The 25107-nt window shown below is 37.3% G+C and overlaps 2 protein-coding genes across 19 annotated transcripts in view; one reads left to right on the top strand and one right to left on the bottom strand.

Moving 5' to 3' along the window:
* Nucleotides 1-12650, bottom strand: part of CEP44 (centrosomal protein 44) — a 142982-nt gene extending 130332 nt beyond the window's left edge. For all 18 annotated transcript variants that reach the window (XR_007478007.1, XR_007478008.1, XR_007478010.1 and 15 more), the window contains exons 1-7: nucleotides 12153-12650; nucleotides 10584-10692; nucleotides 9640-9687; nucleotides 5136-5274; nucleotides 2406-2553; nucleotides 1065-1211; nucleotides 561-683 (exon numbers count right to left, since the gene is read on the bottom strand). Coding sequence is in view for 12 of the 18 variants with exons in the window: in XM_049711239.1 (XP_049567196.1) it covers nucleotides 561-683; nucleotides 1065-1211; nucleotides 2406-2553; nucleotides 5136-5224 (507 nt within the window). In the remaining 6 variants the exon portion in view is untranslated. The remainder of the gene's footprint in view (nucleotides 1-560; nucleotides 684-1064; nucleotides 1212-2405; nucleotides 2554-5135; nucleotides 5275-9639; nucleotides 9688-10583; nucleotides 10693-12152) is intronic.
* Nucleotides 12651-12667: 17 nt separating this feature from the next.
* FBXO8 (F-box protein 8) overlaps nucleotides 12668-25107 on the top strand; it is a 39180-nt gene continuing 26740 nt past the window's right edge. Inside the window, exon 1 of the mRNA XM_004278683.4 lies at nucleotides 12668-12895. The gene's annotated coding sequence lies outside the window, so the exon portion shown is untranslated. The remainder of the gene's footprint in view (nucleotides 12896-25107) is intronic.

Raw genomic sequence — 25107 nt, 5'->3', positions numbered from 1 at the left:
ACCATTATAAAATAATATTTTGGCTTCATTTTCCCTTGGAGATGGAAAAACTATCCCTAAAGGCATTGGACTCATTCAGCCACAGGTGCTTGAAGCAGACAAAGGCAGGGAAGATATCTACCAACAAAGAGAAAATATTCAAAACACTACCCCAAAACCAGATTATAGATTTAAGGAACTGTCAATCATTGGATAATTCACAGTCCTGGTATAGAAATATGAATGTACGTAAATCATGACCTATCACTGTAAGTAAAGGGAGGGTCTTTAGGAAGACTAGATATGTAATTAAGTGCAAATGTTCATGATCGCAAGAGGCAGAATTAAAGATTAGAAATATAAAGAGAAAGGCTGTTCAGTTGTACATTTCTACCCTCTTCTTATAACTTTAGGAATGTTCCCAGATAATATGTGATATGCACTGTTAAAAATCCTTACACTCTAATGTCTAAGCAGAATGTTTTACCAGATGCTAGTCAGAAAAGTGAACCTTATACGTTGGATTGACTAGGTAGGTAACTCTTAACACTACACAACGCATTCTCTTTGTATTTTCCCACCTTTCCCGAAGTCATAAACCTGCCAGTGACGTCAATGCCCACAGGTTCAGTTGATGTCTTCTCAGCGCTTGAACAAGGTTCTGACTTAGCAGAACTGATTTTTTTTCTTTGTTGTGATGGAGCCTAAAAAAAAGGTATTAAGATGTCATAAATTATGTGGGAAAGCATGATGTATATATTAAATTCCTCTATCACTTAAATTTTCATACGAAATATGACTGCCAAATAATGCCGAGTCTAATGAGACTACACGTCTCTTGAAAGTTACAAAGTGATGAAAATGTATTATGTTTGAACTATTAGTTTAGGACTAGTAGCTCCAAGTCACAAATGTGCAAAAACAAGTCACTAGTATTTAAAGCAAACATCAGGCATTGTAAGGTTATCCAGACCTGTGAATAGTGCAGTAATTGCACTATGCATTAATTTGCTGACTAGGGTATTGACTTTTTAACATTAAAATATAGCAACTTAGCCTAAGTTAAAATCTATTAATAAAATTACCTTCTCAAGACCACTCAACTCCTTGTGCTTTTTCATCACACAATTCAAAATATCACATATAATTTGGATTTTCCATTCTGCAAATCCACATTGGAGAAACTGCTTTTTCGTCAAGATTGGTTTATAATTAAATTGATCACGAAGAAGCTGTAAAGAGGAAACAGATCAATGAAATAATTGGGAGCAATTTCTTTCAAAAATCCAAAATTATAAATGACCACCTGGTCAGGGATGTACTGCCATTTTTGAGAGGCGAGAGGGGAGGATTAAGCCATTATATATAGGGCACTAAAGAAACCTGTAGGGGTGCTGTGAGTCCTGACCAGGTAGGAGAACAGGAAGGAAACAGTTAGCTAGGGATGTATCAGAGTATAGATAGCTGTCCAGAGAGATGAAGAAATATATAAAAAGTTCAAATATCCTCATAGGTACTAAAAAAAAAAAAAAAAACTCCTTAGCTCGCTGAACAAGATTACTATAGCAGATATCAGAAAACCACAGTTCTATTTGTTTATAGAAATCATGACTTGATTTTTAGACAAGTTGGTAGGCTACTGAGTTTCAATTTCTCATGTATAAAATGAGAGATACAGATTAAACCAGTAATTTTCAAAACCTACTCTGTGGACCCTGGGATTTCCTAGAAGTGCCTCTCAGGCTTCCATGGAAGCTTTCTGGGGTGAGAGACAAAGAAAGGGAAGATTAAACAGAGACTATATTTAAAGGCTATCATTTCATCAAACTCTACCTAAAAAAGAAAAAAATCAAGATTTGATTTGATAAATGGGCTTTACTATTTTTTTAAAAAGGTTAAGAAAACCACAGTACGTGAACAAAAATTAATGATACAAAGTAGGGTTCTGAAAAATCAAACATGAGATTAAGTTCAGGATACATATAGTACAAGTGCAGGCACTAGAGTAGATAATAAGACATGGTCTCAGACCTCAAGGAACACAAGTTGTTCCAACATAAGTTGTAGTCCCTTCTTATAAACAACTAAATTAACTCACAATTTTCTGAACCACAAACTTTACTCACTAAAACCACATTTCTCTCTAACTTCTGCCAGTATACCAAATTTTACTAAAATTTGATATAAAAAAGGCAAATGATAACCAGTGACAATTACCAGTCCTCATATTCATTAGAGTATGACACATACAGCAAACTTGAATTGCATCTTGATTATAACAGGGACTGCATTTACAGGAGATAAATGCATCTGAAAATACTCTGTCAACTATGTATGCGGCATATATTTGAGTTATAATAACATTAATCTTAAGAAAACCATTCAATGACTTCTAAAAGAATTATTGTTTCATAAATTCAAAGTACCTTGTAGACAGTATCTATGAAGCGTAAGTCATTCTTTGCTATGAGCTCTACGTTGGAGTCCACCAGAAGTTCTGCTACATAAGGTGAATATGAGGTAAGGGAATAGCTGATGATGGGCAGAGAGGCTGCTGTGTCTCCCCTTACCAAACTGTTAGGAAAAACAGAAAAAGATTTTTAATAAGCTTAATGCCACGAAGTTGGATAATCAGGGAAATAAAAGAAATGCTGTCCAAAACTCATAATTTAACACAATAGCCATAATAATTAGGCGATGCACAAGACCCTTTAGATTCCATCCCCTACTCTAAACCAGTGTAGGCAAATTAACTATGAAACAAAAACTCTTTAGTACCAACAGTCTATTTACCACAGTATTTATTGATTTTCCAAAGCTTAGCCTTACTCGATCTAGTCCATTTTCTCCTACTAATAAAGCAAATGTACGGTCTTACAGTACACAAGTAGGCTTTACGGTTTTGCAAACACTTCTCACATTATCTCACTTGCTCTTTATCACAAAGCTGCAAAGGGAAAATATTAGGAATTCTAAGTTACAGATGAGGAAAACAGGGCTGGAAAAGCTATCAACTGTGACCAGGCTGACCAGTTTACTATCTTCCCCTGACATCAGGCCCATTTGGAATCTACCTTATTAGCTTACGCTAATTCCTCCAGCCCAGAAAGGTATCCTACTCTTGTTATCTGTCATTCATTCTTTGTGCATCATCAGTCAAATCTCAAGCCTCCCATGAAGCCATCTTTCTGATCTACAAGGATCTCTCTCAGAACGACTCCCCAGGTGTTCAGGATCTGACACCTGATGCTCTGCCTTGTACTGTTGTCTAACTGTCTCCACACACAGATCTTGTTTCTCAAGAAGTGCCTTCACTGATTCTCTCACAACAAGGCACAGAAAGTATTTGTTCAACTGATGTGATAATGTACTTACTTAGAACATTTGTTTTCCACAAAATTCAAACACATACATAAATCTCCCCATCCCTGCCCAATTTTTTTCAATAAGGCAGAGAACAAATATGATAAGATTATATTTTGTTTTTTGCAGGACAAACATAAATTGTTTCTCTTTTATGTTCGTGGGTAAAATTATAATTTACCCAGTGAGAAAACTGCTCTAGCAACCTTGTCTCTCTGTAAGACAGTTCAAAACAGGAACTGAAAAAGTACTTTTTTAGAGCAAAATGTGTCCATTTTATCCACATTATGAATAGAAAACAGTCAGGTCTGCATTTAATACCTCTTAAGTTAAACAATCTCAAAAATCTTGGTTACCTAGTTTCTAAGGACTTAGACTAGAAACAGTAAGAGAAACAGGCATTATAAATTGACAGGCCAACACGAAAAACAGCAGATGTCAGGAAAAAATTTTAAAATGGCAAAAAGTATACAGAATCAAAATACGCGGAGTGTGTATCTGTACGTGTATGTGTGCATGTCGGATCGGGGAGCGCAACCTGAAGCAGCAGCAAGTAGCACTACCCGTCTCAATAAACCCTGCAGACATTACTGTCTTATAAGATAATCTAAACTTGCTCTTAATGATACTCTTGGGTCAATAAGAAAATCAAATGTTTGAATGCTGTATTCAGAAGACAGGAGAATCATCAGTATATTTTAGAATTATTCCTATCCAAAATGTCTGTTAAAATGTTAATACTTAAAGTGGGAAGAAGAAAACTTGGCTACTCAAACTGACTGAGCCCCTGCCAGTCTGGATAGTAGAGATTTCCCTGTTTTGAGGAACCAGTATATGACTGGTACACACTGTGGGAGCAGACTAGGGAATGCCTTCTGCTTCTCACATATGATGCTCGTAATAACAGTCATCAGAGCTAAACCTTCCCTAGTCTCCTCAGTATCCGTTCACTCGCAGCCTTCTCTTGGTTAGCTTTCCCTAGTTTACAAGACTATCTAGGATTCTACTGCGTTAAACCAACCCAGTTTCCCTCACTTCTTGAACATATGCCTAATCTGGACTTGTCCCTCGACACGGTCATTGAATAAATGTCTAATTAGCTTCTAAGATGTGCCAGGCAGTTCTAGATGTGGGGGGCTGCAGTGAACTAAACAAAACGCCCCAGATGTCAGGCTGCATTCTAGTGGGGGGAAACATTTAACCAGTCAGCCATCCCAGGGAGGAAGAAAAAGAGGTATTAAACGATAAGAGGATGATGGGAGTACCGTATTAGGTTGGCAGAATTAGAGAAGAAATGTACCTTGTGACATTCTACAAAGGCGAGTAAGTCACATTTGGAAAGTGGAAACTAGAGCAAAAGGTTTAAGTGAGATAGCTTAATAACAGTCTTCAAGCATGGTATAAATTGTCATAAGAAATCTATTAACTAGAATCTCCCAAATCAAAAAGGAATACCACCCAACTAAGTGTGCGAGGGTGGTAAATTACAGAACTAATGAAATCCATTACACTTCCGTGAGATTAAACGTTGTACAGAGACCACACCTGATTCTAACAATATTGTGCTTCTACTTCTAAAAGTTGTTTTAAATCTCCTGAGTTGGAATTTTTCATTAATTCCTACTTAGAAACAAACTCCTAACTGCTTTCTAAAGATCTCTTAGTCATTTCAAGGAAAAAATTTAAAGGACCCAGATAAAATCTAGATTTTTATTTAGATACTCCCCTCATGTCAAGCATTACCTCACATCATTACTGAAAATAATACAAAGAAGTTTGATATTGTAGCTCACCCTACACAATCCACCTCTCTAGGATAATTTAGCGAGCGAAGCACTTGTTCTAGGTTCCGTAAACTTCTTTTTAAGTCACCTGTTGCCATTATTTAACATTTGATTCAGCTCCAGCTTTGGAAATTATCTAATTTTTCACCTAAAAAAAAAAAAAATCCATGAAACACTGCTCAACTCTTTGTATCTTTGAAGCTTCTCTAATATCTTTTGTTCAATCTCATACACACTTACCATATTTATCTTAGCTATTTCTCCCCTAATTCATCTTCCCTACTGGTGTAGTACTGTCTTGTATCTTCCATATATTCCTGAATGTCAGGTGTACTTTTCCCCCTCAATATTTTTTCACTAAAAAAATAAGTTTGCCTTATGTTCATCTTCTAACAGTGTGTCTGATATTATATGACACTCTCCCAAATACTTAATGGTACAACAAAGTACAATTTGGGAAGACATATCACCCTAAAATAATCTCCACCAATGAGTATTGTGGATGCTTATAAAGGGTACATAATAAAAATCAGTAAGAAATGGAGACTAAGAAATTTAGCACAGATTTGGTCAGTATTCCCAGGGTTCTGAACTTACATAGTTGTAAATCAGATCGTTTGCTTAAAAAATAAAAATAGATAAGTTAAAACAAATTCAGAATTCAGCTGGTTAAATATGGAAGCTGGTTAAATGCATGTTACCTTCATTCCCTTTTCTAAACACCACTAAAATGAAAGTAAATGATTAGAAACCATATATACTCATCAGGGTAAAGAAAACTAGAGGGGATTCCACATGACAAAGGATGTGTCAACAAAATTCTGGAAGATGGAAAACGGATGGATGGGTGATAACCAACCTAGCAGAGCAAAGGTAGGTCAATCCCATCCTCCTGTTTAGAAGGAAGCCAACAACAGCAACAGGTTCAGAAATGAGGGGACCTGATACTTCTGAAAGGCTGAAGGGTAAGGCCGTGGCCTTGAAATAAGAACGATTATTTGGAAGTCCGTATAAGAAGGTGCTAAACCCTAGATTTTTACTTTCCCTCTGCTTCCCCTCCCACCCCCAACCCCCAGACACATATAACTTGCTCAGCTATAGGCAACTACCTCTGATTCCCCAGGTTTAGCAATGAGTTTTTAGAAAATATCAGCACAACCCATAAAAAAATTGACTTGGAATTCATTAAGATTAAACTTCTGTTCTACAAAATACACTGTTAAGAAAATGAAAAGACAGGCTGCAGACAGAATATTTATAAAACACGTACTGGATAAAAGACTTGTTTCCAAAGTATACAAAGAATTCTTAAATGTAAGAGTAAGAAAACAAACAACCCAATTTAAAAATGGGCAATATCTGAAAATCTCATTAAAGAAGATACACAGATGGCAAATAAGCATATAAGATGCTCAACATCAAATGTCTTTAAGTAATTACAAATTTAAAAAATGATACCACTGCATATCTATCACAATGGTTAGAATCCAAAAAACTGACAGTACCAAATACTAATGAGCATACGGAGCAACAGGAACTCTCATTTTTGGTGGGTGGGAACGCGAATCACATAGCCATTTTGGAAGACAGTTTGGCAGACTCTTACAAGGCTAAACACCATACAATCAGCAATCGTGCTTAGAGTTATTTACCCAAGTGACTTGAAAATTTAATGCACATACAAGATCCTGCACGCGAATGTTTACAGCAGCTCTGCTCCTAATCACCCAAAACTGTAAGCAGTCAGGATGTCCTTCAATAGCCAAATGAGTTTAAAAAGTTAACACATCCATACAACAGGACATTATTCAGCAATAAAGAAAGAGCTATGAAGCCACAAAAAGACATGAATGAACCTTAATGCATATTGCTAAGTAAAAGGAACCAGTCTGAAAAGGGTACATATTGTTTGGTTTCCATTTTATGATACTCTGGAAAAGACAAAACTGTAGAGACAATAAAAACTACAGAGATCACGGCTGCAAGGATTCAGAGGTAAGAGGGAGGGTCACATACAGGTAATGTGCAAAGCTACCTCACAGAGCGGGTGGATAGAAAAGCTGCTAAGTAACTTTGGGAATGAGTGGAGCCTGTGAGACTAAAGGCAAAATGAGCTGCACAGAAACACTGTACTCCAGTGCATAAAGTTGTTCCCCATGTACATATGAGTTAATTCCACATATATGCTGGAATTGAACAATTAAGCAAATGGATGGCTAACTAGTAGAAGCCAGGATTCGCACTGCTGGAGTGAGAATTTACAGATAAGCAAGGGGAGGGGACTGGAATGAGCCACGCCTCATGGTTTAGTTAGACATGCAAGTATGAACTCATGTTTAGCTTAATATAGATGCAGAATATGTGTAATGCTGGACTCCTGGAGAAATGGCCAATTCTAGGACTGGGTCAGGAAATATGAGATGAGCCTGAGGCATTATATAATTCTAGAAAGTAAGAAATTACACACAAAACAAACAAACCAATCCCACACGTATGTCATAGGGACACAGGAACCAAATGAAGCAGCTTCCAGTGGTCAAAGCTGAAACAATTTGAACAGCAAAAACAACAAAATCAGGCATTTGATAAAATTCAACATTTAGGATATAATTCTTCGTATGTTAGGAATAGAAGGGAACTGCCTGCAGTTATCTGCAGGATATCTACAAAAAATTTACTGCAAACATCATATGTAAAGGTGAAATATTGAAAGCTTTCTTCCTGAGACTGGGAAAAGGCAAGCTTATCCACGCTCACCATTTCTATTCAATACTGTACTAGAGGTCTTAGACAGTACAAAAATACAAGAAAAAGAAATAAAAGGAATAAAGACTAAAAAGGAAGAAATAAAAATGTCATTAGTCACAGACAACATAATTGCATTTGAAAAAATCCAAAAGAAATCAAATGGATTTAGCACGGCTGCTGGATAGCAGGCCAATATACAAGTATCAATTGTATTTCTCTGTACTACCCAAATAATTTCTAAATTATGTTTAAATATGTTAAAAAATATATGTGTAAATAATTCACTAGCCTCCAATATCATAAACATGTGAATAAGTCTAAAACGGATCTGTAAGACCTCAAAACAAAAAACCCAGAAAACTTCATTGAGATAAATTAAAGAAGCCCTAAATAAGAGGTCTACATCTTGAGCAAGGATTTAAAGACTCAGTAAGTCGATCCATAATTCAATGTATTCCCTCCATGCCATCCCTCCCCAAAACTCCCTGCAGTTTTTTAAAGGTGGAAATTGACAAGCTGATTCCAAAATTTGCATAGATATGCAAAAGATAAACAATAAATAACACAATGCTGAAGAAGATCAAAATTGGAAAATTCAACCACTGGATAATGAGATTCATTATAAACTTAAATTTAGAATTATTGAAAATATCTGCAAACAGAACAATGGAATGGAATAACGTACAGAAATAGACCATGCATACAATGACAGTAGACTTATGACAAAGTTGATGCAGAGTAACCCTGGAAAATGGATGCTCTTTTTCAAGAAATGGTACTGTGTCAACTGAATATCCAAATGGGATAAATAAATCCTGACCCCCTGATGTAAAGGGTACCTCACATCCTTCATAATTAATTCCAGGTTTGTTGTTGAAGATCTACATGTAAAATGTAAGACAAATAGGCTTTCTGGAGATCACAGAGTAGAATATCTTTATGATCTTCAGGCAGAAAAAGATTTCTTGTCTTATAACTGATAAAATGAACCACATTAAACTTACTAACTTCTGTTCATCAAAAGATACCCTTAAGAGAGTGGAAAGAAAAGCCACTGAGTGGAAGTTGATACTGTTAATATATACAACCAACAAAAAGATTCATAGCTAAAAGAAAATCCTACAAAGTAATAAGAAAAAGAAAGACAACTCAATAGAAAAATGATAAAGAGATCTGAACAGGAACTTTACAAAAGAGTAAATGTGAAAAGATACGCAACCTCATTAATCATTAGGAAATCACAAAGTAAATCCAAAATGTGAGGTTGCAGAGCATTTGAAACAAACCACAATGGTGTGAAAGGGTAAATCAGTAAAATTACTTTGGGAAACTTATTAGTGATACCTACTAACATACTCAGGGCCCATGAAACAGGAATATGATACCAATGAATACAAATAACAGAATACGTGTGTACATTTATGTGCACCAAAAGACATGAACAATATTTGGGATTTTAAATTAAATGGTTCATTTTTTTAAATCTCAAAGAAAATGATACCATGGAATTATATTTTTAAATGACTCATTTTATTGCACGGTGTAGGGCTTTCACTAGATTCTCAAAGGAGGTTATTCCCAAGGGAGCTTCCTAAACTAAACAGGTAAATAAATGGTTAAGGACTTTTGCTAGAAAGAGACAAGGGGCTTCTAAACTGTAAGTCAATCAGCCAGTGAGGCAAAGCTCAATAACACACTTAAAAATAGCTAGTATTTGTAACTGTCCATGGACACTTCATAGAAGGAGAATAATATATAACAATACCTTGAGTATTGAATTCTCTGGGAATGAAGCTCCTCTAAAATGAGTTCACTGACATTAAAAACAAAACAGAACAACACATAAATCAGGTGAGTAGAGTTAGTACGGTCATTTCCCCCTAGTCAACATCCCGGCAGCTGCCTAGGATACAAATCACCTTCTTACACACCTTCCCTATATCTACACATAACCAGAGGTAGGCTAGCAATTTGCAAAATCCTAAATTTAGTAAGCTTTCTATTTTAAGCCACTGGCCACCCAGCTCTGTACCCTTTCCTCCTCGTAAAGAACATAGAATCTTCCTGTTCCCAGCTTCCTCTCCTTTATCAACACGGTAAAGAACACGTTATTGAATATACTTTTAAATGCTCACGTGTGGGTTTTAGTCAATATTTTTCAGCCAACCAATTACTTCAACTAAACACATTTTTAGGCAGAGGGAATTTCTAGTGTCAAATGGGAGGGAACTAGAGAAAAGAGGAAGTGATCCTAAAAATCACATTCTACAATATACTGGCCAAGAAGGGTAAACCTTCTTTAACATCTTTTAGGATAACTGGGGGATTTATGTGCATATGGAAGCGGTTGAAGATGACTTCCCAAGACCAGCCTTTATTTTCCTGGGAAAGACAAAGTGGGAACTAATCCGGCTGTTGAATGCAAAAAAAGATATATTCTTGGGTGTTGCCCCTGGCCAATATAGTAGGTGTTAGCTCGTTTTAAGTTCCAGACCCACGTATTGTAACACAATTCTTCTAGGGGGATCTTTTCTCCTAAGACATTCTATAACTTTTATCTCTTCCCACAGACTTCCTTTAATCCTTTCAGATGTATGTTCCATCTTTGCGGTTCATGGAATTTTTGTTTCATTTAACACTTTATGGTATCTTTCCGTCCTTCCTTTCTCTGAAGTCCTGTAACATATACCAATGTCTCACTATTTCTACCTTTGGTAATGGAATTTCTGTCAACAAAGTATGTCCCTGGAACACATCCTCTTCAGTACCAGCAGAATAAATATTTTGAAGAAGAGTAAGATACAGGTACAGCTGGGATCTGTAGGTGAAGGAGATAAGTGATAAACAGGATAGAAAAAAACAAAGGGGTTAAAACATTTTTGAGTATTATAGAAAAAAATTACAGCTACTGCTCTACACTTTCATGAAAGGCTTTACTTTACTATTACAAAACTGAAAAAAAACCTAGAAATTAAGACATTAAAAAAAAAGCTAATTTAGGACTTGTGCACATTTTAACATAGTAGTTTCAGACATGAAAAGTAACTTTTTAAGAAATCGCTTAACATTTTCGCTTTATAACCCTTATAAAAAGAAATTAAAAGACAAAAGCATATATCACTCAGCTTGTAGCACAGATTCAACCATTAAGATGGTCTCAATATTGCTTCCTAGCTTCCTCCAGAGAGTTCTCTGCTACTAGTTAGGTCTGCCCCACTGAATTTATTACAGGAGACATCGTGGAAATGGTATAAAATAGCATTTTTAAGATTTTTAATCTAGTTGAATCTCACTGTTGTTAGAGGTCATTAAATGATGCCTCCCAATGGAATGCCATTGAATTCAGTGATTTTTGTTCAGAATGAAGCAACTACACCGACTGGTGTAAAGATGACGGTCGATGGCTAAGAGTTTGTGACAGCTCATAACGCTAAATATTATCTATCAAAAACAGAGGAGAGGGCTTCCCTGGTGGCGCAGTGGTTGAGAGTCCGCCTGCCGATGCAGGGGACACGGGTTCGTGCCCCGGTCCGGGAGGATCCCACATGCCGCGGAGGGGCTGGGCCCGTGAGCCATGGCCGTTGAGCCTGCGCGTCCGGAGCCTGTGTTCCGCAACGGGAGAGGCCACAACAGTGAGAGGCCCGCGTACCGCAAAAAAAAAAAAAAAAAAAAAAAAAAAAAAAAAAATAGAGGAGAAAATTGGGGAAAACGGGGAGTAAGGGTCAAGTATATAACTCTGTAGGATTGCTGTGTTCATATATAAAACCGTTAAAAGGTTTGTGGATACTTTTGGAAAAACAGTCTACTACAGCCCTAATTCCGGAATCCAAATTTCAAGATTGATTTTGTTTTTTACGGTAAGGGAAAAAGCTACAGTCCTGTAGGAAAGTGGAGAAACACTGAAACACTAGGGAAATGTAAAGCAAGGAAAACATCAACTATTCTCAGCTCTTGCTTCTCATCAGTATTTCCGAGAAGCCGGACTGCCCCTCAGCTCAGAGGCTCCAACAGCAGAAATCGGTCCGTCTAGGACTTCCCACCCTAAGTTACAACCTGATCGGAGAAGATGAGCTCTTCCCATTTCTTCGTTATCAAAAGGATATCCCAGTCGGGTTCATGGGCAAGGTACGTCTAGCGCTCTCCTCCCCTGCACTTGATTTAAAAGGATGAAAAGGCAGCCCTGGTCACTCGCCCCAGCCGGGGCCTCGGTTAGGGCAGCGGGGAGAGGCGACCCCGGCCCATCCCGGGGCGCAGCCCCGCCTGCACCCCCGCGCTCACCCAGCAGCGGCCGAGCAAAGAACGGGCTCCAAAGGCCTCCGGACCCGCACAACGGGCAGAAGGGGTGGTAGCATGTGCAATCCCAGAGCCCCGGGAGCCCAGCCTCCAGCAACGACTCCCTGCGGCCCGACGCCGACGCCGGGACGCGCTTCTCCCGCCGACCGTTTGTATTCTGAGCAGCGGGTGGAAGCCCGCCACGCACCGCGGCAGGACCTTCCAAGCTGCCGGCTCCCCTGCGCTCCTGGATTCCCCGCTGCAGATTCCACAGCACGTTCGTACAGAGGCCTGGGAAGACTGACCCTGCCGAGAGTCTTTTCTACGTCCAGTCCGATCCCAAGGTGCAGATTCGAAGTCTGCCTGGTTCTGAGGCTCAGAGGGGCTCGGACTGCGAAGTGAGAGACCGGGACTCTGTGGCGAATCGTAGATCGAGGGGATAAAAATACTTCTTCTTGAAGCGCCCCCGAATACGGACGTCACTTCCGGCAACAATAGGAAACGTCAAAACTCGGAGAGTCGGCCGCTCAGGCTGCTGCAGCCTGGGGCACGCTGAATTCGGAGGGATCAGGTGCTGTTTCTGGAATTCTCCCCGACCTCACCTCCACCAGCGTGAACAAATAAAGTTTGAACCGGCTTCTCCATGGCCTGGGCACCCCTTCCCGGCTGAGCCATTTTCTTTTTGGCTGAAAGCCCCCGCCCAGAGGCCGATTCGTCGCGGCGGCGGTGGGGAATCGCAGGTCGCTCAGGTAAGGGTGTCACCCTAGATATTTCAGAGTTCTTGCCTCTCTTCCCTGTACACCCCTACTTTTCTTCTCGGAAATGATGACCACCGGTGCTCCAGTTGGCAGAAACTTGCCAACCAGCGAGACTTTGGGGCCAATGGCTGTGCGAAGCACCTTGAGTGACAGCGGTGTTGGCTAATTAAAATGAGGAATCCGTGTCAGGAGGCGGGAGTAGGTGTGCTCCTTGTGTTCCTGGGTCACTGGGGACCCCTAGGTCAGCTTGGGACCCCAGGTAGGACCCGGCTTCACTCTGAAATAAAGCCGGGAAACAGCAGAGGTTACGCTCTTCTAAGCCCAGGTGTTGCTTTCCAAGTAGAATGTGTTTTTGGTGCATAGGCAGAGTTTTTGGCTCTTAACATACTTTTTACAGTAACGTGAATGCAAACACATCCAGTTAAGGTCACGATGGATTGCCAGTTGCTTCAGCTGTTAAACTTTGGTTATAAACTCGGCAGATTGTTAACTTGTCTCTTGCTTGTTTCTCTGTGACTAGGCTCTGGTTTCTTATATGGTGGGTGCTCACTTAATTATTATTAAAATTGGGTGAAATCACAAATGGATCCCAATCCTCAGTCGTTTAAGGGTTTTGTTTTGTTTTTAGGTTCTGTATGTATTTAGTAATTTAATAATTGAATCTACTTCTTTTAACAAGTGGAGTCTTTATTTTCAAGGATCCCAGGTATTTCCATATCAATAGATTATGACCTTTATTACTGCAAAGTGAAGCTAATTTATGTTTTCCATTTCAGCTTTCCATATATTTTTTTAATGTTGCAGCTGGTGACCATATTTCTGGGATAGGGAGAATTTTTACCCCCTAAGAAAATGGTTCACAAACTTGAGCAGATATCAGAATTAAGAATAAATTTTATTCTCTTTTCGGGTTGAGTAGGAAACTCGCCATTTTTATCCAGTTAACTTGACAGTTTGTCTGAGATACTGTATACAGTATGGCAGCTGACTTTCGCTCAAGTGAGCAATCCAAGAGAGAGCACCCAAGACTCTCTCTAGTCTTCTATAAGCTAATCTCAGAAGTGGCATTCCATCACTACTGCCATATTCTGTTGATAGGAGTCAATAAATCCAACTCAGTCACTGTGGAGAGGATTACACAAGGGCGTGAGTCCCAAGACGCAAGGGTCTACGGGAGCCATCTTAGAGGCGACCTAACACAGACACCCTGGCTAATAACTTTTAGGAGTTAATAGATAGAAATAACTGAGCAAAAATATGCCTGATTGTAATGAAATAGACAAACTTATACATGGATTTTATTTCTTGGAAAGTTTTTTTTTTTTTTTTTCCTGGGGCGGGTCTTTTTTTTTCTACTAAATGCCTGAAGAGAGGCTTTGCTTGAGGAATGACATGTGTGAGAGGAAGATTTGTGTTTTTAAGGTGTACGTGAACAGAGCATATCACAACTGGAGACTGTGTATTCCTTACCCATTGCCATTTTATATGGTTGAAATGGTTTCAAAATAAACATGAGCGAAGATAGCTTTAAAGGTGGAAAGAAGTTAGGAAAGGCTAGAGGTAAGCCTTTCTAGTGTAGAAAGAATGTGGCAGTCTCTATGTTGGTATGAGAGCAAATAGGGGTGGGAGAGGTCTGTCTGAGAACAGAAATGTGTTTGTGTGTTTGTTTTTAAGCATTATTAGATGTCAGGTACCACCTTCTTTCAGCATTACCTGGCCGCACATCACCAGCACAGCTTTTGTCAGTGAACCAAATGAGCTTATTGGAAATGAAAGGTACGGGCTTCCGGGTTTATTGTGACACTGTTTTGGCCTTGACCCACTGTAAAATTGCCTATGCTTCTTCCAGGTTTGAAAGATGTTGACATCTTTTATACCTCAGGTGCTTAACGCCAGCCCGACTGTGTCAATCCTCAAATTGTAGATTTGGCTTTTAAATAGGTACTCCCTATCAGGTTAACATAGTTCATTTATAGTAGGTTACAACCAATTAACTAGTGCAGTTTTGGGCCCTTAGATGTCTGCTAAATTTAGTTTTGGCCCCTTAGATGTCTGCCAGATTTTAAACAGGTGCTTGCTAAAATAACACAGTTGAAATACTTCATTCACAAAATATCTTATGGTAATAACTAGATAAGCTAAACCATGCCTTGTAATTTATTACACTTATTATCAGTTTAATAGGGAATGTTTTGTGTGTTTATTGTGCTTAGAATTGCATAAATTAAAAGATAGTTATTTTCCTTATTTCACGATACAAAAACATGAATTACCAAGAAATTACCTTTTCTTTGATCACAAAGCATTGAAATTAGTCATTCAAATTTATGATTTTATCGTTCATTACTTAACCAACTGCTATGTATTGATACAACTCTCTTTTTTTCCTACATTTTGATTCAGATTTGGAAACTGAGGCTAATCCATTGGCTGACCTATGATAATGTGTCAAAATCATTAACATGAAGTCTATGAATTATACATCAACTCACGTTGCATTTCCATTGAATTATTTTACTTACTATTTTAAAACAACTTTAATGAAATACATCCACTTCTAGAAATTTATGTTCTCCATTTCTTTATTTTTTTCTCGTGGTTTTGTTTTACTGACATTTATTGACATAGATTATCCAGTGAAACTTGAATGAGTTTATATTCTATTTAGGGCAAGTGCTTTTGTGATGTAGATAGAGATGAGAAAAGATATTTGCTTTCAAGTTTAGGCTGTTTGGGAATTTAGCTCTGTGATCAGCAGTTTGTGTATTCTGCAAGAGCAGATTGCAGGGGATTTCATAAGCTATTTGAAAGAAGGAACAAGATTTTAGCAAGTGAGCCATGCTTGGAGAGCCCCTATCTGCTCATCCTGAGCAGTGATCTGTAGAAGTCATGGACATGGGGGGAAACAGATGGAAAGGACAGATGCTAAATACACATACACAGGCACACATACGTCCATCTCCATCACCTCTTCCTTTTATTTTAATTTTTTAGGATTTTCTCATTTTTATAGGATCATAGAATTTTATAGCAAAAAGAGAACTTAGGGATCATCAAGTTCAAAACCCGCTTTTTACCGGTGAGGAAAGTGAGGCTTTGAGTATTGTGCCCTCTACTCACAACTAGTTGAAGGAGCCTGAATCAAGCTCATGCTTTGTGTCAGTCTGTTTTCATTGTTAGATGTTTTCTCATCTCACTTCTGACTTTCCTGTTGGCTCCTGTCAATATTTATTTTATGTTAATACCTTGTCTTATTTGTGTAAAAGCAATTCAGTGAGAATTACAGTTTTTGTTTTGTTTTCCCATTTTTTTTCATTATGGTGAAATATACGTAACATAAAATTTACCATCTTAGCTTTTTTTTTTTTTTTTTTTGCGGTACGTGGGCCTCTCACTGTTGTGGCCTCTCCCGTTGCGGAGGGGCCCAGCCACTCCGCGGCATGTGGGATCTTCCCGGACTGGGGCACAAACCCGTGTCCCCTGCATCGTCAGGCGGACTCTCAACCACTGCGCCACCAGGGAAGCCCCATCTTAGCCATTTTTAAGTGTACAGTTCAGTGGCATTAATAAACACATCGTTTTGTTTTTTAATTCCACAACTCTCATAGGAATGGCTTTGCAGTCAGTGGGCATGGAGTGTGGTGTGCCATGAGGAGGTAGGTTGGGATGTGCTGACATGACCACTGCTGATTGCAGTTGGGTTGAGTAAAGAGTGCAGTTAAAGAATCAGTGTAATTAAAAATAATGCCAGTGAGAAATTTAATAAATTTATTTTATTTGAAAGTTAAAACAGACAGTGGAACATCTCTTGCAAAAGAAGCTGAAGAAATAAGTGAAATTAAATAAGCCCCCAATTCTCTGCTTTTTGGTTACATTTTAAATGATATCTTAATGTTTACATTTGTTTAGATGCCATTTGGTAACACTCATTACAGAATCAAAGAACAGGAAAAAACCTTCAGAAAACAAAGTAATATTGTAAATCTTTTTCGAATTAAAAAAAAAACCTACAATGTTATGCTTTTTAGTAGCAAAAACTGCTCTTGCAGGACCAGATCTTTAAATTTAATGACTGAGTTTTTTTGTTTGTTTTGTTTTTTTATGTTTTTAATGTACCCTGTGACCTCTTAGTACTTAGCTATTTCCCTCCTGAAAAAGGCCTCCTTGTGGACTTACCCTTCCTTCATTTCTCTACAGTTGCTGCCTTTCAATGTTAGAAGTGTGATTGGTTATCAGGTTTTTTTCTTTTCTTTTTTCCCCCTCTACTCAGTCTGTTCTAAACTACTTTGGTGGTCTGCTCTTTTGGAAGTAGAGAAGTAAATGTTGGGCTGCCAATTTGGTTATATATGTATAAAATATTTTATCATAGACTCTCCCATGTTCTTATGCCTTTGAGTAATATCACATGATAACACTTAAAAAGGTTTTTAAAACCTAAAGTAACCAAAAATCTAGTTGTTACTTTCTCATTGGAAAAAAATTGAAAATCTCTAAGAAGATATAAATGAGTGAATTTCCTCATCTTTAAGGCAATAGAATTTGCATGTTAGAGATAATTCTTTTGGTACACATTTTAGGTCTTTATCTGAGATAGGAAATTTCTTATTTGTAAACCCCACTATTTAGACACTTAAGAAATATTGAAAAAAACTAACCATTTATAATGAGTGTTTAAAGTAGCTCATTCATGTCACTCATAAAGTAGCCATTCATGTTAAACCCGTGATTTAACACTGCTTGCTCAGGAAGAGACTTTATGGAATCTCATTTGCTTCAGACAAAAGTGTTTAAAGCAGAATGCTTTCCTGAGACCTCCAGGCTGCTTTGTGCTCTTCCCATCTTCCACTGCATGTCATCCATCCATCTAAATGATGCATAATCCATTCTTTATTACATATATTTGTTTCCACAGCATGTGCTATTTGAATGCTTAGTGCCATAAAATTGCTAAAAGCAGTGGTACAGTGTGTTCTTTTAGAATAGTACTTTATTTGATGTTTAACTTGTTACATAGGGATGTTTTGATTAAAGCTGCTTAATATATTTTAAAGATAATTTTATATTAGATATACCAACAGGTATTAATAAAGTAATCTCTATTATTCTTTTGTGGAAATACTCTACTCTTTTGAAAAGAGAACAAGACATTACAATAACAGAAAAGTATTGTTCTCATAAACGTTAATAATTAACTTGATAGAGTTCTTGGTAATTAATCTAATCTATGCTGCGTCCTAAGTGGAAGTGCCTTTGTGCTATGTTACAACAGATTTGTTTAGACTACCACTGTATTTCTTTTTTAAAAAATGAGAAAAGTACATCCAAAATATGTCAGAAAAATATAGCTGTTTCTCAGATTTTCGCATTAGAAAAAAGGAAATGAGTCAGGGCGTACATACTGCTTTGCCAATTAAAAGATGCTTTTATATATGTTATCTCAGTTAAGGCGTATAGCAATCCTGTAAAATAGATAGGAGTGATTTCTCCTATTTTGTAGGTAACCGAAGATCAGAAACCTCGTTTGAAATATCTAAGGTCATACAGCGTATGGCATAACTGGAACTCCAACTTTAAATTCACTCTCCAAAATAGCAGTGTCAAGAAAACCTACACATTTCTCTCAAGCACACATCATATAGCCCACATTCTCTAGTCTCAGCATAATAAAGCTAGATATTAATTTTAAAAACCAAAAGGCCTAAATACTTAGATTAAAAAATACAGACTTCTAAATTATCCAGTCAATGTGTAAAAAAAGTACTATTATTATTGTCGCTGTTATTTTCATAGAAACAAGGATATCTAAGTAGTAAGGAGATTAAACAACTTATTGATTTTTAAAATATTTTTACCAAATTGGATCATTATTCCCACAAATCAGAAATATTATAAAATTGGAATTGAAGCAATCCAAATTAAATCACATTAGTTTATGTACTTTGATTTTTAATGAGTAGTTAAACCAATTTTCTTTAATGTATTTTGCATTTATGCTGGGTTTTTTTTTTATTAGACCAAGTAACAGGCACACATCAATCCTTTTGCATTTATACCGTTACTCAGTTATTGATACTTCCTAGGTAAATAGTCAAAACATTATTATAGATCTGTATCCTTAAGTATTCGTATTCCTTGATTCTGTCTTCTTTTAATCTATACAGTACATTCCACAAAGTCAGAGGTGATTCATAGGTCATAGATTTTTAATAATTAGTTGGGTATCCTTAAATCTAAAATAGTTACTATTTGTCATAGACACTAGACTTGCTGTGTCCTTGGTCACCTTCTTTAGAGTGTTTATTAGAATCTCTAGTTCTTTGAAAAACTATATTGTGGTATCATTTACATACCGTAAAATTCACCCATTTTAAGTGTACAATACTCTGTCCTTTTTTTTTCCAGTTAATTGTAGATACACATGCAGTTGCAAGAAATATACCAAGAGATCTCTTGTACACTTTGCCTAGTTTCCCTAGGCAGTGACATATTGCATAACTATTATATACTATCACAACCAGGATATTGACATTAATACGTTGCGCCTATCTTATTCAGAATTCCCCAGTTTATTTTTGCTCAAATGTGTATCTGTGTGTATGAGATTCTGTGCAGATTCACATATCCAGCACCACAGTCAAGACACTGAACAGTTCAAACACCACCGGGATCCCTGGTGCTGCCCTTTTATAACTACACCCACCTCCCTCCTGGGTAATGATGCTGAACGTCTATCATGTGATTGTGTACCATTTGTATGTCCTCTTTGGCGAAATATCTGTTCATGTCTTATGTTCAATTTTTCTTTTTTAACATCTTTATTGGAGTATAATTGCTTTACAATGGTATGTTAGTTTCTGCTGTATAACAAAGTGAATCAACTATACATATACATATATCCGCATATCTCTTCCCTCTTGCGTCTCCCTCCCTCCCTCCCTATCCCACCCCTCTAGGTGGACAAAAAGCACAGAGCTGATCTCCCTGTGCTATGCAGGTGCTTCCCACTAGCTATCTACCTTACGTTTGGTAGTGTATATATGTCAATGCTACTCTCTCACTTCGTCCCAGCTTACCCTTACCCTTCCCCGTGTCCTCAAGTCCGTTCTCTATGTCTGCATCTTTATTCCTGCCCTGCCCCTAGGTTTTTTTTTAGATTCCATATATTATGTGTTAGCATAGGGTATTTGTTTTTCTCTTTCTGACTTACTTTACTCTGTATGACAGACTCTAGGTCCATCCACCTCACTACAAATAACTCAATTTCGTTTCTTTTTATGGCTGAGTAATATTTCATTGTATATATGTGCCACATCTTTATCCATTCATCTGTCGATGGACACTTAGTTTGCTTCCATGTCCTGGCTATTGTAAATATTATGTTCATTTTTAATTGAATTGTTTAATTTTTTGCTTTTGAGTTTGAAAATTGTTTATGTATTCTCGATACTAGTCCTTTGTCAGATATGTGGTTTGGAAATATTTTCTCTCAGTCTGTAGCTTGTGTTTTTGTCTTCACATGGGCTATCAAAGAGCAAAAGTTTTAATATTGATGAGGTCAACTTTATCAACTTTTACTTTTATGGATCATACTTTTGATGAACTCTCTTTGCCTAGACATAGATCCCTAAGATTTCCTTCTCTGTATTTTTCTAAAAGTTTTATTCTTTTATGCTTTACATTTAAGTCTATGATCCATTCTGATGAGTTTTTGAAAGATGTGATATTTAGGTCGAGGTTCATCTAATTCAGTTTTTCTTATTGTTTACCATTCATCCATTCTTGCAGTCAACAAATATTTACTGAGTGCTTTGTAGGTCTAAGGCACTGTGTTTGGTATTGGATTTTTCCATGTAGCCTATTGTGTTGAATTAGTCCCCCATCTTAGTACTTACAGGCAGTTCTTACTCTGCACAGTACCATGTAAACTGAAATGCATGAGTGTTAGAACTGTGGCCTTGCTGTGCACAGTCCCATGGAACTGTCAGCCAGTAGTTAGCTTGGTACTGTACAAGGCAAGGACTACCTGTATATATTTTTAAATTTTTATTTCTTTTAATAAACAATAATAAAGCACAGTATGATAGGTAAGTTCCAAAATTATTGTCATCTTAAGGAACATATGTTTGAGTAATTCATATTTTATTTTATTTATTTCTTTAAATTAATTAATTAATTTATTATTTATCTTTGGCTGCATTGGGTCTTTGTTGCTGTGCGTGGGCTTTCTCTAGTTGCGGCCAGCGGGGGCTACTCTTCGTTGTGGTGCATGGGCTTCTCGTTGTGGTGGCTTCTCTTGTTGTGGAGCATGGGCTCTAGGCGTGTGGGCTTCAGTAGTTGTGGCACGCAGGCTCAGTACTTGTGGCTCGCGGGCTCTAGAGCGCAGTCTCAGTAGTTGTGGGGCACAGGCTTCGTTGCTTCGCAGCATGTGGGATCTTCCCGGACCAGGGCTCGAACCCCTTTCCCCTGCATTGGCAGGCAGATTCTTAACCACTGCGCCACCAGGGAAGCCCCTAATTCGTATTTTATAATCAAGAAATATGCTTTAAAAATATAGATCTCAACAGTTGTAACATTGATTTCAAAGATCCAAGAAATTGACACTCTATCCATAAAGCTCTTTATAATTCAAGTTCCTGGGATGTGAAGATGTCATAAAGATCTAGAGTAGAACTTTCTTATTAATCGATTTATTTTGTGATACCGCCATAAGGACTCTTGATATGTTGAATCGTCCCATGAAGTCTTAAAGTTTTCATTTCTAGAAACATGTCTATAGTGATTAAAGATGATGGTAGTACTTAACTGCCAAAAGGTATCTCTGTTATCACTGACTGATAACTAAATACTTGACCTTATTTGCCAAGCTAAGAGTGTCAGCCTAAGCAAAGTTAGTTTCTTCTAACTTTATATATTTACTAGTTGTTATTTTTTTCTCCTAGCGAAGGTAAATGGCATCTCCGAATTCACAGATCCTCAATTAATGGAATTTGGAACCAGGATTATAACTACTCAGATCATTAGGTCCAGAATAACCAGGTGTACTCTGAAATGGGAGAACCAAAATAAATAAGAGTTATCATTTAAAGCGGACTGAGTGGTGACTACAAAACTACCTGTTATGATAAATTCCCAGGGGCTTAGGTTCTCTTAACCCCTATAAGTTCCATGGAATAAGACTTATTCACTGTTTATCTGGTGAGGAAAATGAGTACCACAGACTATAAGCTAAACAGATTCTGTGTGGGAGTCTGAACCAGATCTTTTTTCACGTCAAAGTGTATGTGCTTTCCACAAGAACAGTAGCCTAAAGAGAGGCTGCAGCTGGGAGCAGCATGGAGGTAATAAGCAGTAACAGAGGGAGAATAGATGAGAGCTGGTGATGAAGAAGCAGATGGTGGATCGTCTTTGCCAGTTCTGGGCATAAGGTTTGGTGGTTAAGACTAACCTTTGGACTCAGATAGACCTGAGATGGAATCCTAAGTTTTCCATTTGCCAGCTCTGAGATCTTGGGCAAAGTTGCTTAACCTCTCTGAGTCACTATTTCTTCAGCTATAAAATTAGAATAATATCTACCTATGAAGGTTGTTTTGAGGACAAAAATGAGATAATGTATTAAAACTTCCACAATGCTTGGCATAGAGTAAGTACTAAATAAATTGTGGTTTATAGTACAAAAACAATATTATGGTTTAATATTTATATTATTAAATATTATGTTAAAAATATTGTGCACATAATATTATGTATGGAAGGAGGGAACACAGCCAGGAATTCCAAGCCTTAAATCTGCACATGCAAAGTTAAAGGGGTATTTTTTTCCCCTACTTTCTTTAAAAATACTTCTTCAACCTTTAAAAGAAAATTTTCTATCACAACTGACAAGAATAATGCTTACTATTTTGATGTTTGCCTTGACAGGGGTCTCCTACTACTCTTAAACTGTGATGCTGAGCATTTATCTCCGTGATGGTTTTCAGTCTGTATGATGCTAAGCTCTTAGGGCAGTAATTCTTATACTTAGTGCACATCAAACTCAGTTATTTTCAAGTTTCACATGCTTGGATTCCTCAATCAGGAGATTTCTGTTTACAGAAAGGTTGTACGATTAATAAAAATAACTGGTGTGTACCTTTTACCCAGATTCACCAATTTTAAACATTTTGCAACATTGCGTTAACATTCTCTCTGTATAGAGACAGATGTTTCTGTTTTTCTGAACCATTTGAGACTGTCTTATACATTATGCCTCAATAATTCAGTTTTTTTCTTAAAGAACAAGAATATACTCTGACAAAACCGCTGTACAGTTATCAAATTCAGAAAAGTTGACATTCATATAAGTATTTTTATCCAGTCTACAGCCCGTATGTCTAGTTTTTCAGTTATCCCAATAATGTCCTTTCTAGCACTTTTTTTTCATGCTAAGATCCAGTCCACACACTGCATTTAGATGTCATGTTTTTCAGTGTCCTTTAATCTGGGATGATTCCTTTCTTTATCTTCACAGCATTGGCAATTTTGAAGGAAAAAAAGATTATTTATAGACTCTTGGGTTTCTCTGATATTCCTCATGATTAGATAAAGATTATATATTTTTGGCCAGAGTACTGTATAATTGTTATATCCTTCTCAGGGTATCACGTCCAGAGAGGCATATATGTCCTATCCTTCTCAGGGTATAACGTCCAGAGAGGCATATATGTCCTATCCTTCTCAGGGTATCATGTCCAGAGAGGCATATATGTCCGTTTGTCTCTTATTGGTAAATGTTAAGTTTGAACACTTGGTTAAATATTGTCTGATTTCTTAATTTCTTTTTGTAATTAATGAGTAATATATTTGAGACTCTGTAAATCTTCCATTCTTTATCAAATTCCAGATTCAGCACCCACTGATAATTCTTGCCTTAAGAATTAGTTTTTCTATGATGGTAGTTAAATGATGATTTTTCTAACTCATTATTCAGAATTTTACTATAAGGAAGAGCTTTCCTTTCTTCATGTAATATTTAGTGATCATCAGTGTAGACTCACTCATGGATTTCTTTTTTTTATGTGATAATTGAAGTATCATTCAATAAGTTTTACTGAAATGCTCATCATTTTCACTCTGTGAAAATATGGTTTTGTCAAAACAAATGAGCTAACATTTTATTATTAGCTGTGAAGTGCACTTTATATGTAATGTTTAATACAACAGCCCTCTGAACTATATGTATTACCACTATATTATATGCAAATTATCACCTTAAATATGAGGAAACCAAAGCTTAGACTAGTCGAGTAGATTCCCCAAGGTCCTGTAAGTGCTCGTCAGTGAAGTCAGGATTTGAACTCGAGTCTGTTCAACTTCAAAGTCCACAGCACTATGCTCCCTCTGTGACTTGCTTCACAGCTTCTGTAGTGGATCTCCTGTCTTTTTGAGAGTTTTATCACTTTTCTGACAGTTCTGTCCACCTTCCACACCACTATTACCCTAAGGAAGACTGGGAGTGGGGTGGAACACTGTCGACACCCTTTCCTTTCTCCGAAGGATAAATATATGATAGTAATACTTCTCAAGTGATATATCATACTGTGTTCATGCTTCGTATCAAGAACTGCTTTAAAGGGAAAAAGACATCCCACAAGGGTAATTTGCAATAGAAGAATATTTATTTAGCAGTAGAAGAATAGAAAATGCAGTTTTCTTTGTCTGAATCACGTGTAGATGAGCCTCAAACCTCCACCCTCCCCATCAACTTGTTTTAATCCTAAGAACCAGCTGTTGGCTTAACCTCTTTTCTACCTGCTGGATGCTTTCCGAATCACTTTATCCAGTGCTCTATTTAAGTGATCCCCATTAAAGTCCAGAGCCTAGGGAAATCACCCTGATTCTGTGTCCCCTAGCAACATCCCTGAGAGTAATAACAGCTGCCTAACCATATGTCCCTAGAAAGATGTTGTAGGAAAGTACATACAAAATTGATACTAAATGCCTTAAATCTTGAGACTTCAGACATCACAGTCACCACGTTTGATTATTTACCTTTAGTGCTACAAATGCAAAAGAGAAGAATAAATATAATTATCTAAAATGACGACAGATATACTGGGTGAGCTTAGCAATCAATTCAATTTCTAGATATTTTCTTGCTAAGATAAACAGAGAAATGGCTATGATAAAATTTTTTAAATGTTTATGAGTCTTTTGTGTCAAAATTA

This window comes from Orcinus orca, chromosome 6 (assembly GCF_937001465.1).
Source record: "Orcinus orca chromosome 6, mOrcOrc1.1, whole genome shotgun sequence".
NCBI lineage: Eukaryota > Metazoa > Chordata > Mammalia > Artiodactyla > Delphinidae > Orcinus > Orcinus orca.
Note: the sequence above shows the minus strand (reverse complement) of the source record. Positions and strands in the feature narration are given on the sequence as shown.